General features: G+C 52.4%; 1 protein-coding gene and 1 non-coding gene across 11 annotated transcripts; both read right to left on the bottom strand.

Moving 5' to 3' along the window:
* Window positions 1–6,064: 6,064 nt before the first annotated feature.
* ITIH3 (inter-alpha-trypsin inhibitor heavy chain 3) lies at window positions 6,065–19,420 on the bottom strand. 10 transcript variants are annotated; one of them, XM_049862329.1, is made up of 22 exons: window positions 19,328–19,420; window positions 18,155–18,175; window positions 17,016–17,182; window positions 16,828–16,932; window positions 16,428–16,590; window positions 15,800–15,913; window positions 14,608–14,733; window positions 14,211–14,327; window positions 13,773–13,941; window positions 13,302–13,427; window positions 12,900–13,081; window positions 11,945–12,130; window positions 11,645–11,784; window positions 10,747–10,901; window positions 9,987–9,995; window positions 8,828–8,860; window positions 8,553–8,588; window positions 8,281–8,394; window positions 7,645–7,849; window positions 6,761–6,978; window positions 6,522–6,633; window positions 6,065–6,194 (listed from the first exon to the last, which is right to left on the bottom strand). In XM_049862329.1, the coding sequence occupies exons 1-22, from the start codon at window positions 19,418–19,420 to the stop codon at window positions 6,065–6,067; spliced, it is 2,721 nt and encodes a 906-aa protein (XP_049718286.1). The 10 variants fall into 10 exon arrangements, with proteins under 10 accessions (XP_049718286.1, XP_049718289.1, XP_049718287.1 ...); XM_049862332.1 differs by having other exon boundaries at window positions 6,761–6,933; XM_049862330.1 differs by lacking the exon at window positions 9,987–9,995 and having other exon boundaries at window positions 6,761–6,933; window positions 8,828–8,856; window positions 10,734–10,901.
* LOC126064456 (U6 spliceosomal RNA) lies at window positions 19,039–19,143 on the bottom strand. The gene has a single exon (XR_007514530.1). It is a non-coding gene; the product is annotated as a U6 spliceosomal RNA (small nuclear RNA).
* Window positions 19,421–19,723: the final 303 nt, after the last annotated feature.

Below are 19,723 nucleotides of genomic sequence, written 5' to 3'. Positions count from 1 at the left end.
GGGAAGGGGATTCCCATTTGTTATAAATAAAAAAAGGTGGCGTGAGCCCAGAGAGTGGAGCATCTCTGGTTCCATCCATCTGGATCCCACGGCCTCAGAATCCCATCCTGACACTTCGCATGGTGGATTCCCCTCAAGGACCTCTGGCGAGCTTTCAGCTCAGTCTCTTCACTTTACAAACGGGGAAATTAAGATTTAGAGAGACTAAACCACCCATTTTAAATATCCTATCAGTCCCCAGCTAGGGAACTAGGGCATTATACAGGAGCAAAGTGTCAGTGTGCTGTATGATCACTCAGTCTGTAAAAACCAGCTTGACTCAAAAAAAAGAGGGAATTGGGTTAAGCTTCTTTATAGTTCAACTCCCAGACTTTCTCAACAAGCTTTTGGACCCCTTTGAAATGTAATTTGCGTTGCATGATCTGATTTTTCACACCTGTGCTCAGATGGAGGCCTGTCTGCTCACAAGGAGGTTACCCACTCCCTGGGTCTGCTTATAAAGAAGCTACCACTGAGAAGGCAAAGGAGAGACAGAAAAAAGTTCCCTCAGTCTCCAGAGGGAAGCAAGGGCCTTTCCCAGGAGCTTCTAGTTTGATGGCAGTGATCCAGGTCCCACACCTCTAAATCTTGTGCTGTTAGGTCTCCTACCCATGCCCCAGGGTTAGGCACTGGGCAGATTCTACCCAATTCCTACACAAAGCATACTTTAAAAAAAATTATTAACCCACCTACTTCTAAAAACAGGAAATGAATCTATGGCTTACAAATGAAAAGCACAGAGAGAATAAAACCAAAAACCAGGAATATGAGAATAAAAGAATGGAGCCGACAAGGAGGACAATTAAATCAGAGACATCAGGGTAGGGGAATCTGCAGCAGTGATTGAGCACAAAGCTTCGCTCTGAGCTTCCTGGCAGCGAGGGCAAAGCAGAAAATGAGTGTATTTGCCTGCTAAGCAAACCAGACTATTGGGGATGTCTTAGGTTGAGTTCTCTAGAGAAGCAAAACCAATAAAGCATATAAACATATATATATATAGAGAGAGATTTATATCAAGGAAATGGCTCATGCGGTTATAGAGGCTGGAAAACCCCCAGTCCATGCAGCAGACTGGAGACTTGCCCGGCTCACAGGTTGAGGAGACCAATGAATCCCAAGATAAGCAGGCAAGATGGCAGGTAAGCTGCTAGCTCAAGTCCCAAGAACTGGAGGTCAGACAAACAGGAACCACCTGCCAGATCCAGAGCAAGCAAAAGCCCACAAGCTTTGCCAGAAAGTCCACCTATATTGGATGCAGGCCACACCCCTAAGGAAACTCCCTTTCAACTGATTGGGTACTCACAGCAGATCTCATCGTGGAGGTGAGCACATTATATCAGATTTCATCATGGAGGTGACGACATAATTATACCACTGCCAAACTACATCATAACTGCCAAACCACTGAGAATCATGGCCCAGCCGAGTTGACAGACAGCTTTAATGATCCAAATGAAAAATGTTCTTTTCCCAGCTTTTGAACTGGGGAGGGTGTTTACTGAGTGAGTCTTCCTAGAAAGGTCAAAAGACAGGCTGGTGGGAGGGATCTCCAGCAGCAGGTTTGCCAAACACACAGAAACACCCTTCCCTGCACTGCTGCCTTTCCGTCAAGCCTCGCTGGCAGGAGGGGACCTCAGGCTGAGTCATTTTGTGAAGGACATTCAGAGGGCCTCAGGCCAGAGCTCTCTAAGACACAGGAGCAGCCGGGAGGCTCTGTTAGGCTTACTGTGGGGCTAGCCCTGACACACCAGATGGAGGGAGGAGTGCCCATCCTAAACTCACCCCTATGGGACACGGGCCACCAGAACGGGGCTGTGGAATTTGTGCAATGGCAGAGGAGTCCAGCCAGCACCTTCAGGGGAGGCGTCATCTGTGAACCAATGAAAGGAGAGCCATGCCCTTCACTGTTTCCTTCATCAAGCTCTTTCCAGCACCTCCTTGGGTCTAAGCCAGGTGCTGTGAGTACACTGGGCACCATGACAGACACTGCCACAGAGAAAAGCACCAGGTGCTGCAGGATCCCGGGGGAGACATCTCCCCCATCCCAGGGGATATCAGGGAAGGCTTTCTGGAACTGGTGTTTCTGGGGCTGAGTTTTTTTTTTTTTTTTTTAAATTGTTAATGAACATTTTTATAGCAAGTTTTTTTTTTTTTTTTAATATTTTATTATGTTTTTAGGTGAAAGTATACACAGCAAATTAGTTTCTCATCCGTCATGGTCTCGGGGACATCTAGGTCAATTGGCATAACATAGTTCATTAAAAAAAGTGTCCTACATCCTACTTTGGTGAGTAACATCTGGGGTCTGAAAAGCTTGCAAGTGGCCCTCTCAGATACATCTATTGGTCCCATCCCATCCAGAGCAAAGAAGAATGAAGAAAACCAAAGACACAAGGAAAATATTAGTCCAAAGGACTAATTGTCCACATGAACCACGGCCTCCAAGAGCCTGAGTCCAGAAGAACTAGATGGTGTCTGGCTGCCACTACCGATGGCTCTGACAAGGATCACAATAGAGGGTTCCAGATAGAGCAGGAGAAAAATGAACAAAATTCAAATTCGCAAAAAAAAAAAAAAAAAAAAGACCAGACTTCTGGTCTAACCGAGACTGGAGGAACCGCCGAGACTGTGGCCCTCGAATACCCTGCTAACTCAGAACTGAAGCCACTCCTGAAGTCCATCTTTCAGCCAAAGATTAGACAGGCCTATAAAACAAACAAAAAACACGTGAGGAACATGCTTCTTAGGTCAATCAAGTATACGAGACCAAATGGGCAACACCTGCCCAAAAGCAAAGACAAGAAGGCAGGAAGGGACAGGAAAACTGGAGGAATAGACACAGGGAACCCAAGTGTAAAGGTAAAAGGTTGGGCGGGGAGTGCTGACACATTGTGGGGGTTGCAACCAATGGCACAAAACAATTTGTATGTAAATTTTTGAGTGAGAAACTAGTTTGCGCTGTAAACTTTCAACTGAAGTGCAATAAAATTAAAAAGAAAAAACCTCCTGGTCTACTCTGATACGCCTGGCATTGCCATGAGTTGGAACCTACTCGAGGGCAACTGGTTCTTATATAAAGTGTTTTCAGAATTGCTAATTATACTACTGTAAAAAATCAAACCTACTTAATTAGGGTTCTACTTAACTAGAGTTCTTTTTGCTTTTAACCCGAATTTATATAAAGTACTGTGTTCAAAAGTTATTGGGTTAGCACAAGAAAAAAATAAGAAGATGAAAATCAGTTTTCCATTCAACAATGCATACACCAATTGTTCCGTGACATGGGTTGCTATCCCTGCAATGTGTCAGTACTCTCCCCATCTCCACCCTGCCTTCCTCATCTCAGAAACCATGGTGGTGTAGTGGTTAAGAGCTACCGCTACTAACCGAAAGGTTGGCAGTTTGAATCCACCAGGGGCTCCTTGGAAACTCTGTGGGGCAGTTCTACTCTGTCCTATATGGTCGTTATGAGTCAGAATCGACTCGCTTGGCAATGGGTTTGGTTTTTGGTTTTTTTCCCTGTTTCCATCCCTACCATTTCCCTGCCCCTCCTTGCCTTTACATTTTTGCTTTTGGGAAAATGTTGCCCACTTGGTCTCATAATAGTTGATTGTTCTAAGGAGCACATTCCTCACAGATGTTATTGTTTATTTTATAGGCCACTCTATTATTTGGGTGAAAGGTGACTGCCAAGAGTGGCTTCAGTTGCACTGGGGTTGAGTTTTGAAGAACAAAGAGAAGTTAGCCCAATGGAAAAGAAGAACAAGGACACCAGGCAGAGGGAACAGCATATGTCCAGGCCTAGAACCAGGACATGCTTTGCTGAGTTCAGGGAGGTGAAGGAAAGCGGTCCTGTGGGATGAGGTGAAGGGGATGATGGAGGGAGCAGTGGGGAGGGCGAGCCAGGCCAACATGAACTGTGTCTACCTTGCCATGAAGCATAGTCTCTACCCTGAAAGCCCAGGAACCACCAAAGGCTATAGGCAGGGAGAGGTGCAGCCAGGATGGCATAGGTCAGGGAAAGGACAGTTCTGCCTAGTTTTTGCCTGTGCGAAGGGCCTCCCCATCTGCGTGTTATCTGTGTAAAGGGCCTCCCCATCTGTGTGTTGGGGAGAGGAGGCAGAATTTTGGCTGGAGCCCCTCTTCCTCTTTTTCTCCCTGACTTACCAGGCTTGGTTTCTCTCTGGAGCACCAGGGCAGAGATAGGTACCCTCAGGAGGACCAGAAACTAACAACGCTGCCTTCGCACACTCTCCAGTTGGCAGGACCTTCCTTCCCATTTTGCAGATGTGAAAATTGACACTCAAGATGTCATGTGGCTCCTCAGCAGACCCAGTGCTCCTGAATGGGATGGCAGGCCCACCCCCTCTAGTAGTTCCCTTTCCTGCCCCGTTCACAGGCCAGTCCAGTCAGGGCTTCTGCTGCATTCACCCTGGGGCCATGGGGAGGCCATCAGGGTGGGAGCAGTGTCTCATATGCCCCCTCCCTAGGGCAATAACAGCTGCCAGTTCCTCAGTAGCCCCACTAGCCACCTGGGATCTCTCTGAGGGTAATCATTCCTCCTGGACTGCCCTCCCACCCTCTAGCGGCCTCTCCAGCTCCCAGGCCAGTGTGGGCCCTGGAAAGCCCTATTCTGGCTCTGGGGGTCGGGGGGGGGCTGTCAGTGGGCCCCCAGAGTGGGAGGTAGGACAACTTCCTAGTGAATCATGGCCCGAGCCCACCCCCACTGGCATCCATAGCCCTTCCCAGTCTGATTTCAAACTCCTTCAGCCTTATTGTGTTCCTCTGCCACCAACCACTAACTGCTTCTTTCAGTGGGCACCCTCTGCCCCATATGCCCTTAGACCCTCAGGCAGAGGCAACAGCAGAGGCAAAGAAGCTAGGGCAGGAGGGGGTGTGTTTGCAGAACTGGAAGCAACCTGTGTGTCTAGAACCTAGAAAGTGATGCAGCAGGGGAGGGACAGGGAGACCCAGGAAGGGGCGGTTGCAGTTGTCCAGACAGGAGAGGGTTGTCCAGGCTGGAGAGCTCTCAGAGCCCCTCCTCCAAAAACCTCTCTCTGTCCCCACCCTGAACTCCTTGATGGTGGAGCAGGTGGTTACCAAGATATACGATTAGAGGATCCCAGCATTGCCCAATCCAGCTGAAGGCAAACTTGGGACACCTGTGGGTTACTAAGCTGTGTGCCCCAGATCCTGGCCCAGAGCGGATGTTGTGATTATCTGCTGGATCAATGGGTGGGTGGATGGATGGATGGATGGATGGATGGATGGATGGATGGATGGATGGATGGATGGATGGATGGATGGATGGATGGATGGATGGATGGATGGATGGATGGATGGATGGATGGATGGATGGATGGATGGATGGATGGATGGATGGGTGTTTGGATGGGTGTTTGGATGGGTGTTTGGATGGGCGTTTGGATGGATACGTTGGTGGATGGATGTATTGTTGGATAGGTAAGTGGATGGATAGATAGATAATTGGAAGGAGGAAGGGATAAATGACATCCCCATCCAGCTGTGAGCTGTATCTTCCCTGGAGCACTCCTTGCTTCTGAGTCATAGAAGGACTTTTAGGCCTGAAGGTCCTGATAAGAGCCCCTGAATCATGACTGCTGACTTGTCTTATGACCCTCCTGGACTCTGATATGCATTCAACCCTTCCCGACTACTGGGAGCTCCTTTTCTCTAGAGCCAATTCTTGATTTTTCCTTCCCAAACCATCATACATTTGACACCCTGATGTGCCGCCTCAACCAACCCCGTCTTTCAGTTGCATAGATGGAGAGGACCAGGAAGTTGTCTTTCTACCAGCCATCCCCTCATCTGAGCTGCCTCAGGTCCTAGGTATCCATTCCCTGGAGCAGGGGCCCATATATGGATGCAGAGGCTGGCAGCTGTCTGGTTTTCACCTCAAGCTTTATTGTTCCAGCTCCTCCTGCCAGCCCTGCTCTGTGCCCCTATTCTTGACGCTAGTCAACCTGGACTAGCTGTTCTCAGCAGGAGCTGGCATTTTTATTTAGAACAGGCTGGGGATGATGTAATCGGTGTGGACACCATCAATCAGCCCTTCCCCGTTGTTGTGGACAAACCAGCAGACGACCTTTGTGCCGATGCTGGCATCCTTCCTGTAGTCTTTCTGGGAGCCTCTGGGAGAAAGGAGACAGATACTGTTACACAGGGTGGGCAAGATGGCTGCTAATATCATGGATCTAAGGTTAAAAAGAACGTGAAGTTGGCAATTCTGAGAACCCAGAAGTCTTTGGTCAAGAATGAGAGTCACATGATTATTCTTTCTAAGTGGCCAAGTTTGGCCTTTTCCTTAAATAGGAGGGGCTTAAAGGGGACCGAGACCCCAGAGAAAAACAAGGGCACCCTACAGAAGATAAGAGCCCACCAGACAAATATGCCTGCTCAGAGAGGGCTCTTTCCTTCTTCTGTCTTGTTACTGGGCAGGGTCAGAGGAGCCCCCTCACCTGGTGACTGTCAGCTGATGGTTCTTTACCACCATTGTGGCAATTGGCTTTGTGGGGTCAGGGCCTGGGTGGACGTCAGACACTTTAAAGTCAAAGGGGTGGAAGAATTGTCCTGGGAATAAAAACATTCACGCTGTCAGCCTCTAGCTGGCCTTTCAGGGTTGGTGCAAAGACTGGGTTGTGTATTGGGTACAAGGTACCACATAGCCTGAACAGCCTGCAGCCTGAACAGTCCATACCAAGCAGCCCATGTGTCTGCACTGACATCCGGTGACTGTCCACCACGTAGAAGCCCAGAAAGTCATGGTGGTCAGGATGTTTCTTCCACACCTGGTGCAGGATGACCACAAAGGTAACCCCATCTCCAAAGGATACTGCCATGTTCTTCTTCCTGTTGATTGTCACAGACAGCCTGGGAGAGAAGAGGAGATCAGCAGGTGGCCATGGGGCCCAAGGCCTACAACACTGAACATGTAATTGAAGCATGTCTCACCAGAACCTTCCCTGTACATGGCTCTTAGGAGTGCACAGACTCCAGAAACAACTTTAGGGGTGTGAGAGAGAAGATGCCTACACATGTTGTCCAAGCCTTCCACTGAGTGGATCCTTATTCCTCTCTGTAAGCAGAGGAGGAGGCTGTCCTGGGAGTCCAGAGGCCTAGGGTTCAGCCCTAGCTCAGCCAGTAACTTCCTATGTGACCTTGGGCAAGTTCCACTCCCTCTCTGAGCCTCACTGAAGGTAACATTCCTGTGTTGCCCATCAGATTCTGGGGATCTGGAGACAGGGTAGGCTGAGGAGCTTGAGAACTAACTAGTTTAGCCAGAGAAGATGGGAATGGGAATTATCCTTATTATCCAATTGCCAGGTTATTACCTTTCATCTAAGCACCCTTCCCTCAAGGTCAGTCCTACAATCTGTCAAGTTCCAGTTCTGGCTCTGACAGGCCCTGCATTGGAGGCCACCAAGGTCACCCTTCCCAGGTCAGGGGACTGAACTCCAAGACCACCAGTCTCTCCTGTGATCTCTGTAGGTCTTCTGTCCTGGAATTTATCCAAGTCCTTCAAGAGCCTTTTTAGCCCCTTCTGCTGTAGCACCCCTCAGAGACCTAGTCAAGGGACCTTACCCATCCTGTGTGATTGTGACTGTGTCCAACCAGCTGAAAGTGCTCTGCACAGCCCCATTCCACAGGGTGATCTTCTCTGTTGTCACCTCAATCCGGAGATCCATCAGAGCATTGGCAATCCCCAGTTTTCCAAAGTAAGTCTTCCTGGTCTGGGAGTCAGGGCTGGCTATCTTGTCCCCAGTGATCTGCCCATTAACCGTGAGGCCTGCCAGGGGGACAGGGCAGGGGCAAACCAAGGAGATCATCTGAGTCCAAGCTGCCATTTAGGAACATGGCTTTCCCTTCAGACAGGCCTGCTGAGGGGTAGCAGAGTGAGGGCCCAAGGAGAGAGCAGGACTTTATAGGCCAGCACTGTCTGTCCCTGGACACGCCTGGGCCATGCTGGCTGCTGAGGGCCCACGTTGTGGACCTGACCCTTGGCTGGGTCAGGGAGAAAAACTTTTAGAGAAAAGACCCCAGGCCCAGGCTGCCCTTAACTCTAACCATCTCTCCAACACCACTGGCACCTGGGGGACTTCAGGAGACTGTGGCTCTGGGCAGCCCTCCCCCCGCCACCCTCCGCCAGGGAAGGGTGCACTGTGCTCATGAAGATGGGTGCATCACTGAGCAGAGTGAGGACTAGTCCATGTGGCCCACCTGTGACTGGGTCCTGGATGAGACGCAGCACCGTGCCTGGGTCTTCATCGATGTTGAAGCAAATAGCATCATCTTTCTCTGAAACTTGGATGATGAAGTGGGGGTCCCCGTCCACTGAGGGCACATCAGAGAAGGGGCTGGCTCCAGGTGCCTCTCACTGTACCTGAGGCCTCCCCTTGCCTCTGGGGCCCTGCGGGGTAGACTCCCAGACAAGCAGGAGGTGCTGTGCTCAGGATCCTGTGCCTAGCCCCAGGGTCAGCCAGGGCACTCACCATAGTAGTAGGGTGTTTGCGGAGGCTGGTAGTTGGCTGTGGACACAAATGAGGAGAGGGGCTGAGTTGAACAAGCAGCCCTGAGAAGGACCAGAACCCCCACCCAGTTCCCCCTTCCTGCTCCCAAATGCTCCTGCCCTCCGACCTCTCCTCGAGATACCCAGTTGTCTGTCTGTTCCGGAGAGCTGATTCAGGCAAGACCCTAAAGGTGAACGGGGCAGGGCCAAGCTGCAGGCAGGGGGCAGTGGGAGCTGCGGCAGGCAGCAGATACTCACTCAGATAGGCCAGGGAGGGGGCCACAGACCTGGCTGAAAAGAAGCCAAAGGGCAACCTGAGTGGGGTCCAGGGTTTCCTTCTCCCCAACTCCATGCCTCCTGCCTGTCTGGGAGCCACCAGTCTCCAGGGGGCCCAATGCTGGCAGATTAAGATTTTAGAAATGGGGGGCATGCCCAGGGAACACCTTTACAGGAATGGTGACAATAAGAGTGTACTTTTAATGTTAGGGACAGGGCCTTTTGATGTGGCTAAAATGCAAGCCATGAAGCCATCAGCTTTTTCTCATGATTGATGCTCATTGCAGATATCTTCCTCACCCCAAATCCCTGCCTCCCTCCACTAGAGTGTGGTGTGGGTCATTGCTATCTATTGCTCCTTGGGAGTAAAACACCCACCCACCCACAAACATGTATACACACACGCATGCACACACGCACACACATGTGCGCACATGCACACACATGCAGCCACACACACACACACCACTGGCTGTACATTTGACAGGACTGCTGTGAGGGGAAAACAGTGACCCAGTCCAAGTGTGCTGCTTGGACGGGACACTCCCTTAGAGACAGAGGCGGAGAAGACACGTAGGGCTGGGGAGGCTCTGCCTGGTGGTGGTTGACTTCGGAGGGTTAAAAAAAAAAAAAAAAATTTTATGATGAGAAGGTACAGAGCGCTGTGATTACCACCATGGGCACTGGAGCCAGGCTGCCTAGTCCCTAGTCCCAGCTCTGCCATCTACTGACTGCAGCCTTGAGCAAACTGACTTTACTCCATGCCTCAGTTTCTTCCCTATAAAATGGGGCTCGTAAGAGGACCCCCTTGGAGGGTTCCTGTGGGATTAATTGGGTATAAGTGTCTAGCATCTAGTAAGTTGCTAATTTTTACAAGTCACAGAGCGTTCTTATACTGTCTCCCCTCAGGCAGAGGGAGCCACACTTATTCAACTGATGGGGCCCCTGATGTGCACAGAGCGGTGGCACCTGCCCCAAGGTCGCTGGTGAGTTGGCAGTAGAACTGGGGCTAGAGCCCAAGTGTCCTGGATGCCTCTCCCTGCATGGGGCATTCCCAGCTTACTTGGAAAGCCCCCCCCGCCCCGCCCTTCTCTCTTGTCTACCTCCCATGATGCCCAGCCAGCCGCAGGCTGAAGCTTACCTTCTGCATCTTTAGGCACAATAGGGAAGGAAAAAGAGAAAAGTGTTAGAAGTTGAAATCCACTAGTGTCCGAGTCAATGAAAGTGATGGGAGCAGCCTGAACAGCGGCTGGAGCTCACTGCAACCCAGCCCCAGGCCACAGACCTCCCCAGCAGCCAGCTGGGCCCCCACCATGTCTCCCCTGGAATCGGGAGCTCCTGGCGGCCAGAGGCCTGGCCTGGCCCAGCTCTTGTGCCTCCCATGCCTCCTAACACCACTCCTATGGCCCACCCGTGTCAAGTCATAGTAGGCACTCAGGACTCCCCTGTCAAGTAGGAAGGTCTGGTTGAGCAGGCCTGGTCCCAGGCTCCAGCTCCCAGGGCCTCTTTCTCTCACAATCCCCAGGTACCTGGTAGCCTGCTCCAGGACTGACTTTCAGGCTAGAAATGCTTCTTCTAGTCTAACTAAGCCCTTCCATACTGCAGTCTAAGTACCTTTCCTTGAAATGGCTCCTGGGCAGCATGCCCCCCTACAGTCCTGTAGAGACCCAGAGGTTCTTACTCCACACTCCACTGTCCATGCTGACCACCTCACTCTCTCTGCACCACCCTCCCAAGCCCTTGGCCAGTTTTCCTTTGGATGCCACCTGGACCTGGCCCTCTTCAGCATGTCTGGGTCTCTCCAGCCTGGCCCACACCTGGCCACACTTCTCTTCTGGCACCCAGGGCCCGGTGTCCTAGAGGGAGGCCTCCCTGCTCTGGCCTCTACTCTTCCTGCCTACCTTCCCCAGGCTTGTCGGCGATGGCCGTCTGGTCCTCACTGTCCTCGGGCTTGGTCACTACCATGGAGGTCAATGGAGTCACGAAATGGTACTTGAGAGACAGGTCCAGGGCCTGGGCCGTGAGGTTCTCCTTCTCCTCGCCATAGGCATTCTTGCTGTAAGGAGGGGCCAGTGGGGAGGGTCAGCCTGGAGAACAGCTCCCTGCCTGCCTTCCCCTGTCCTGGCTTCCAGACCAGGCTAGGAACCCCATCTCCACCTCCCTACAGTGGCGTCCCCCAGGGCAGAGCCCACAGAAAACACTGGTTCACCAGCTCAGTGGAGCCACGCCCCAGTCCCTCTCCGGGTCTCATTTTTGCCCCCTATCAAACATAAGGGCCTTTTAATGACCACTAACAGCAATCCCTCATGATGACATCCATGTGCCAGGGGTTTAAAGTCTTATCCCACCTAAACTAAAGGTGTCTTCTCCCCTCTTGAATGGGCTGCAAGCTCTGCCCTCTTGGGGAGCTGGGTCTGAATGCCAGCCTTCAGTTCTGTTTAGTCTCCTGTCACTGCAGGCCCATGCTGATGTGGGAACAGAGTGCTGAGGCCCGCCCTGCTCTTGAGGGGCTCCCAGCTGCTGGCCTTGGCAGCGTTTGCCCACTTGAGCCCTGGGATGACGGATCAGTAGTGGAGCCTTACAGACTGCTCTGCTTCTAAAATATACTTGCTGGGGCTGGGCCAGGAAGAGGGCACAACGGGTGGGACTGGGGGTGGGGTACATTTCCCAGAGTGCAGGGAGTCCTGGTGCTCTTGGCTCCCCCAGAGCATAGGCAGCAGAGGGGCAGGCACAGGCAGGCGCTGGGGCACTACTGGGGCCTCAGGCATGGGCCTGGCAGTGTGAGAGGGAAATGGTCACCGTTTATCCAGCAACTGCTCAATGGTGAGGTAGGCCCAGAGCCGCTCGATGTAGTTCCCAAAAATGTACTCCTGCTCCTTCAGGGCCTTCTCCATCTCCTTCACATCCACTTCTTCTGTGAAGGTCAGGTCATTGGTGGCCTAGAGCCAGAGGGAGGGAGCAGGGCAGCGGGGAGGGGGTCATGGGCTTGAGTCCTGAAGCCAAGTGGCTCAGGTTCCAGGACTGTCAGCTAGGGGGCAGGAGCCCAGCCATGCACAGCCTTCCCACCCCCAGTACACATCTGGGCCTGGCCCAGCTCACCCCATGGCCCTTCACGTCTGCCTTAAAGCTATTCAGGTCCTCATCCAGCAGGCGCCCAGCCACCACGATCTCAGAGCCGTCATAGAAGTGCTGGTAGCTGTTCTGGGTGAGGTCCAGGATGGCGTTCTCAGGGTAGTCCACCTCCACCTTGGTAAGCAGTGGGTTGGCCACTTCCTCGTAAAAGCCCTGGGGTCCAGAAATGGGACTTGGTCACCTCAGGCCACCAGGGCAGGTATGGAGAAGACAGGGACAGGCAGGCTCCCACTGATGCTGCTGTGGGCCGGGGAGTCTGCCAATCTCTACCTGGGGTGGGGGCTCCCACAAACCAAAAGACCACGTAGAAGTGAAAATCAGGAGCCCTGGAGGACTCATTGCTCATCAGAGATTCAAATGTAGTTAGATGGCCTGTATTCGATCCGGCAGTTCTATGGAGGAAACGGTTCTGTTCTGTGTAGTCTGAGAACAAAATCAGGTCATGATAGATGAAGAAGAGGTCGCCAGAGTCACTTTTTGTCCGAATAATGGATTGACTTACAAAACAGCATCACCCTCGAGTACTGTGCGCCCTTAAATAATTGACCATATGAGACCAAATGGTCAACATTTACCCTAAAACAAAGATGAGAAGCTAAGGAGGGGCAGGGAAACTGAATTAATGGAAACAGAGCAAACAGAATGAAAACAATGAGAGTGTTGACACTTTATGAAAAATGTTACCAATTTCATGGAACAATTTGTATAAAAATTGTTAAATGGGAACCTAGTTTGCTGTGTAAACTTTCACCTTAAACATAGTAAAATATTTAAAAAAAAAAAAAAAAAAGAAGAGGTAGCCAGAGGCAGATTTCAACCCAAGAGGAAGCTCTTTCTAATAACTGAAATTGTCACACCAGAAACAGCTGCCGGGGGTGGTGGTGAGCTCTTCGTTCCTGGAGGTGTGCAAGACAAGTTGTACCTGCAACTGCAAGTCGGCATCGGAATCCTCATAAATGCGCCGGGCAAGCCCATGGTTCTCCAGGGCCATACTCTCCAGGAAGTTGTAATTCAGATTATTGCCAAAGCCCAAGTTATACAAGGGGAACTTGCCGCTGATGGCATTCCGCACGTTTTCTTGGATCTTTTCAGGTCTGCTTTCACCTGCGGGAGAAGGCGAGCTCGCGCTCCAGCCACAGCCCTGATAGGCGCAGAGTTGCTGGAGCCCTAACCAGGAGCCCTTGTCAGGGCAGACGATGGGGAGCCCCAGCAGGGGCTGGGAGGCCATGGGAGACCCAGGAAGGGCCACCCAAGGTCTCGCAGTGAGCAGGCCACAGAGCCAGGAGTAGCATACACTCTCACCTGCCACACCTGCCACTCTCACCTACATTGGCGTCCCCATCGGTCAGCATTATGACGATGGAAGTGCTTCTCTCTGGGATCTTATGCTCTTCCCGGGCCTTGTTCAGCATACTGATGGCCCTCAGCAGCCCGTCATTTATGTTGGTCACTAGGACACAGACAGACAGACGGCACCATGGGAGAGTCCTCAGGGTGCCAGGGTGCAAGGATGCTGGAGTGGGGGCAGTCGGGAAATCAGTCCTTTGGGGGCCTTATCTTTGTGGAACTAGTGGAGCACCAGGACAATGGGTTAGGAACAGAGGGAATATTTCCCTAGACCCACAGGAGACACCCGGAAGTCCTCCTTCAAGCCTGAGGACCCTCACCCCTGCCTCTACCCCCAGCCAGTGTCTGCAGACCAAGAGTCTCTGCCCCCAGGCAAGAGGGAGACAGGCTGCTCAGGGCAGAGAGAGAAGCCAGCAGGACACTTGTCTGCTCTCCTTCCTGCTCTTACTTCCACCACTGTGAATGTTTCTCACAAACGCTCTGGCCTCCTGGAGGTTCTCGGGAGTGGCTTGGACTAAGCTGTCTTTCCAGGTGGTCACATCACTACTGAACAGGATGAAATTCAGGTAGTCATTCTCCTTCACATCCCCCAGGATTCTGAGGAGGGCCTCCCTTGTCTGGGAAAGACAGAGATAGCAGACAAGAAGCTGGGAGAGCTCAACTGAGTGACATCTCCTCCCAGCCCGAGGTGGGGAGCCCGGCGGTGCCATCTGTACCACTGACCCAGGCCTCAGCCTCTCACAAAAGAGGGCAGATGCTTTGTGAGTTAAAGATCTTGTCTCCCTTCCTACTCTTTCAGCAGAAATATCAGCTTTTTTCCACTTTAAAGAAAAAAAAAAACAACTTTTCCTCTGTTCCCTTCTGCCACTTGCACCCAGAAGAGCACCTGCTGTATTTTCCGGCCGGTCATGGAGCCGCTGATATCAATCACAAAGACCACATTCTTAGGCACAGCTGGAAGGCCTTGAGGTGCAAAGAAGTGCACAAAATAGCCATTGACTATCTGGAAAGATGAGAGGGAGATTGGAGGCCATGGCGACATCACCTTGACTACTCTTGCAAATAGAAGCCAGACATTTACCAGCCCAAGAAAAAGATGTTCCTTGTCCACCCTCCATGGGGTGCCACACAGAGGCTCTGGACTGTCTGCTGTCCCACGTCTTACAGGATAGCTCAGCTAGAGCTGAGGGTCAAGGGCGATGGGACTAGGTGAAGCTGCACCCCTCCCCACACCAGCCCTCACCTCGCCATGATGGTAAATTTACCAGCCCTACACCAGGTACCTGTACATTGGCTGGAGACTCTCGGTTCACGTCGTAGGTGATGGTGAAATCCCCGTTGAGAAGGGAATCTGCACAGGTTGGGCATGAACGCTGTTGCTCTAAGCTGGGCTTGAAGGACACACGGCCCTGAGGGAGGGAGCGAGGCAGATGGCTTTGTTTAGCTTGGCCAGAGCCCTGTCCACTGGCAGACCCATCCCGGGGCATATGAGGACTATGCCTCATAGAGGGGCGCTCTCAGGTGGGCAGCGACTGGCAAGAGCTGGAGGCATGGGTAGTCCTGCCCAACATTTGGCTTGGTCTCTGGCTCCCTGGACCCAGTGGACACTGCTGTTCACCACTCTCCAGCCTTCCTGAACACCTCTCTTGGAAATCAGGGGCTCCTTGAAGGGCAGGAGCCTCGTCTGGTTCACCCTTTTATCTCCTCCTTTTCACTGGCCCCACAAGTCCTGTAGTTCATCCTATGTCAGAGCTCAGCACTGAGAAGCCACCTAGGGAAGGGAGCTTTGCATCCTAACAAAGGAACCCCATGTTGGGTGGTATTGCATGTTTGATGTTGGAGTGCCGGTACCAAGAGGAGGGGGAGGGGGTGGCAGAGGATGGCAGAGGCAGAGAGGAGTGCCTGGGGCAAGGGCACTGCCCTGCAGAAACCAAGCAACTCTCTGAGTGTGTGCTCCTTGGGCCTTGCTCTGCAAGCCCAGAATGACCAAGGTTTGTTGTTTGTGTAATGCTTCTATAAACATTTATTCATCTGGCACTCACTGCCAGCAAAGATCCTGGAATAGCTGGGGGCTTTGGGGATTGGAGTCAAAACTGCCCAGCATCAAGAATGAAGTCCTCTTCAACCCTTCACCTCTCAGTGTCAATCAGAAGAGCTAAGCGACTGTTTCTGGCCTCAGTTCCCACCTCCCTAGATGAAATGAGACCAAGCTTTAGAGATGGTTCCCCCTGTCCCCACCAGTGCAGGTGAGACCCCAATTCCTCAGGCAGGTCGTTGTCAGCAGCCCCCTGCCTTTAGCGTCTCCTCTTCAATCCAGGAGAGAGGTGATGGTTGCAGGTTTATTTCTATCACTCCCCACCCCACAAACACACACATACACACTTGCAACAGTTAAGCTCTGGGGTGCAGGCTTGTCTTACTGGGGTCAACGTTTCTGTCCCCTGGCCCCCTAGACCCGAAAGGGATCTATGTCACCTTTTTCCCTGAGAAGGACTTGGTGAGGGCACTGCCCAGAAGGTCATTGGTGATGAAGGAGGCCTCAGCGTCCAGCATGCTGATGCCCTGGGGCTCAAAGATGTCTGCCTCAATCTGAAACAGCCAAAAGGAGTTGGGTTCAGTGACAGTGCAGGGTCCAGCCTCTAGGACAAATCTGTGAGGACCAAGCCTGGTGTCTCCTACCAGAGAAATGACCATAGGGGCTTGTGGAAGGTATTCTGACCCCAAAATGTGTTCATCACCTGCCATCTGGTGCGCAAAATTCCACCACTAAAGTGTTTCCTTTGGCTTTCAGCTTTTATGTAAGTAAAACACCCACATACTCAGTTAGGAGTATTACAGAGACACTTCGTGATGTTGTGACGTTGCCCCAAGGGCCCAGCACCAAACCTGGGTCTACCAGATCCAGCCCAGCCTCTCTCCTTGGCTCCCAGCTGCTGTGGCTGGAACCACTGTGAGTCCCCCAAGCTGCCTCAGCCAAGTGGTGGGGCCCTGACTTTTGCATTCTTGACCCTGTTCTGAGTTTATCCCAATGGACTCTTCTCCATACCTCCCTGCCGTTTCAGCCCCCCTGAGTCCTACAGGGAATGCAGAAGTGATTGATTACCTCAAAGTGCTTGACCAGTTGCTTGGGCTGGACCTTGAGGTACATCTCGTACTTGCCCTTGTGTCTCTTCAGCAGCTCCTCGTAGGTTAACTCAAAGGTAACCTTACTGCCTGCAGCCACGTTGACTGAAACTGTGAATTTCTCCAGCTTCCTGCCAGAGGCCCTGAATCGGGGTGTAAGACAGTGACTGCCCTACAGCCTGCAGAAGCCCACCCTTCCTGGACCCTAGATTCAGGTCCCGCCTAACCTCTCTGAGCCTCAGTTGCCTCAACTTCAAAATGGGATAATGTAAGAAATACTGGCACATTTTGCTACAATGATAATGGTAATAATAGCTGTTGTTGCTTACATCTTTGAGGACCTGTGCAACCCAGCTGTTCTCTCCAAGGCCTAGACTTACTTGACCAAACCAGCTGTCTTGCCCTGGGACACGGCCTTTTCATACTGCTTCTTGGCGACTTCCTTCTCTTTGACATTCCCAGGGTAGGTAACACCATCAATGGTCCTGTAAGGAAAGAGCATTGTGGGATCACACAGGGCCAGACCTCCCTCCCCAAGCCGAGAACCAGCAGCCATGGTGACCCTCACAAGGTGAAGTTGGTGATGAAGGCTGTCTTGGGCAGCTCCACGTCAAAGGAAACCTCCTTGGCCTTTTCTGCGCGGTTAACGGCCCTTGTGGTGACGACATTGTGAGCAAAGCGAGACGTCACCGTGCAGCTGATCTTGGTGCTGTAGACTTCGATGCCATCGACCACCTTCGGGAGAGGTGGATGGTGGTCACCACGGAACTAGGTCTTTAGCCTGGCCACACCCCTCACACACTGCCCTGTGCAGGTTCTAAAGCCCCTCCATTCTCCCAGTCGCCCAAGTCAGAAGCCTGGGTGGTTTCCTCAGCCTTACAGACAACGGATGATTTTTCTGCTCCTTTACTTTGTAACTTGCTTTCACGCAGCTTTAGCCAGTGAGAGGGCGCCTAAAAACCCCAACTGGACCCTGTCCCCCTCCTGCTTACAGCCCTCCTGGGGCTCCCCATCACCCTCAGGACAGAGTTCCCACTCTTTGCCACGCTCCAAGATTCTTGGGTGAGTCCTGTCTCCCTAGCTCATCCCCCGCTCCAGCCCCACCCACCCCTTGTAAACTGCTTTCAGCCTTTTACACCTGGAGCACCTCCTGGCTCCTCTGCTCATCTTTCATGCCTCAGCTTCAAATCACATTCTTAGAGTCTACCCTCCCTCTGCCCCCTGTATCCTGTGTCACTTGATAATTGCCAGATCCTGTCACCCAAACAGGCCCTTATCTCCTGTAGGAAATGAGTGCCTTGGGGAGGGCCTTAGTGGCCCCAGAGACCCTCCTTCCAATAGGGCAGTGGATCAAGGGAGGCTCTGGGGAGACATCTGGGTTAAACATGGATATAAAGAGGGTGTGATGGGACCACTTCACTGTATGTCCCCAGCCCCAAGTACAGGCCTAGGTGCCAGCAAGTGCCCGGTAAATGGAAGGAAGAGATGACGGTGGAAGGGCTGCCCCGCGAGGTCCCAGCAGGCATAGTTCTATGGCTCTTTTTCATGGGGGTCTTGCATCTTGTGAGGTCTGCCAGGGCAGGGTGCTGTGAGCTGTCAGCCAGCTTCAAGGGACCTACTGGTGTGTGTCCCTCACCTTCAGCTGTTGGGCAACCAGCTCCGTTTTGCCCCGCCCCACCCTGTTCTTTCCCTGGTGAAAGTTCTCACCCCTTCCGGGAGGCTCCGTTTCTGCAAAAACAGACAAACACAAGGCTCAGGCTGAGGCCAAGGCCACCATAGCCTGGGAGCTGCTCTGGGCCAGGGCCAGTGCTCATCTGCGCCCAGTCCACACACACACGTTGGTGGGTCTTTAGACACAGGATCTCCCAGAGCCACATGTCTGAGCAGGGAGGGCTCTGGGTAGATGGGGAAACTGAGGCTTAGATGGGGGTATGGCCCCTGGTTACCCGGGGAGAAGGGCAAAAAGAACTGGATCCCAGATTTCCTCCCTGCCCCCCTGCCCCCACAGCCCCACAGACCCCAGCTCATCCTGCCTTCCCCTGGACATCAGGAACCTGAGGCCTCCTCCCAGAACCCATCCCTACCCCCCACTGCACCCCACGGGGCTCAACTCAGCCTTCTGTAGAGGCTTCTGTAGTTGTCTAAGCCTTGGACCTTCAGAACCCCTCTGTGAGGTAAACAGTTCATGGTGCATTGCCCCATTTGGCAGGTGGGGAAACTGAGGCTAGGGAGTTAGGGATTTTTTTTTCCCCTAGGTTCATGCTATTTTTATTCTTCAGATTCAGTCCTTTTTTTTTTTTTTTAAATGTGGTAAATGTATAGGCAACAAAGCGTTGGCCCTTTCAACAATCTTTATAGGTACGATTCGGTGACATTATGTTCATCAGGTTGTTCAGCCATCACCCCTAACCAACCCATTGCCGTCGAGTCGATTCCAACTTATAGCGACCCTACAGGACAGAGTAGAACTGCCCCATAGAGTTCCCAAGGAGCGCCTGGTGGATTCAAACTGCTGACCTTTTGGTTAGCAGCCATAGCACTTAACCACTACACCACCAGGGTTTCCCCACCCCTAACCATTCCCAAATTAAAGACCATGGGAACGCTTAACGAATTTGAGTATCATCCTTCCGCAGAGACCATGCTAACGTTCTCTATATCATTGCAGTTTTAGTACATGTGCTGTCAAAACGCACTCCCAGGGAGTTTGAAGAGCTGTGCCCAGGCTTAAACTGCAGTTATCACCTGTCCTCCCAAATGCCCAATACTGTCCCCTGTTGTTTAACACCCAGCCATCTGCCCTCTCCTGGCCCCACTTAGTGGACTTCCCTGCATAGTGTCCTCTGCCAGACCCAGATGCTGAAGAGTGGGCAGACTCACCCCGAGTGGCCGGAAGGGGCTCCTCGGGAAGCCAGAGGCCACCAGGCCAGAGAACAGGACCAGGATGAGGCAGGACCACAGAGCAGGTGCCATTGCTGAGCTTGCCGGCCTGGCTCGAGCTCCTTATATGAGAGAGACTGGAGTTTCCCACGTGGGGTCAGTGACCCACAGTCTGGATGGGCGGCCCCTCTGGGAAGCTGGGGCGTGGGCGGAATAATGGCCAGTGCCCTATGACCTGGATCTGCCTGTACAAAGGGGACCCCGAGAGTATCATCAACAGTGTTGAGACTTCACTCCTGATGGGCTGGAGGACATGGAGTACCCTGGGAAAACAGAAGCTGTGCTTGGGCAAACGGGCCCAGGGTCTCCCTTGGTGGGGGAGATAGTGACAGGACA

The sequence above is a fragment of the Elephas maximus genome, chromosome 20, assembly GCF_024166365.1.
Source record: "Elephas maximus indicus isolate mEleMax1 chromosome 20, mEleMax1 primary haplotype, whole genome shotgun sequence".
Classification (NCBI taxonomy): domain Eukaryota; kingdom Metazoa; phylum Chordata; class Mammalia; order Proboscidea; family Elephantidae; genus Elephas; species Elephas maximus.
This window is presented reverse-complemented; position numbering and strand designations above follow the sequence as displayed.

What these genes read in the sequence shown, in the direction of transcription:
- ITIH3 (XM_049862329.1), bottom strand. Translation starts at nt 19,420, where the DNA reads ATGGCACCTGCTCTGTGGTCCTGCCTCATCCTGGTCCTGTTCTCTGGC. An exon ending in AACGGAGCCTCCCGGAAGGG is followed by an intron (nt 17,183 to 18,154) that starts GTGAGAACTTTC and finishes CCTCTCCCGAAG; the next exon opens with GTGGTCGATGGCATCGAAGT. An exon ending in GCAGACACATGGGCTGCTTG is followed by an intron (nt 6,634 to 6,760) that starts GTATGGACTGTT and finishes TTTTATTCCCAG; the next exon opens with GACAATTCTTCCACCCCTTT.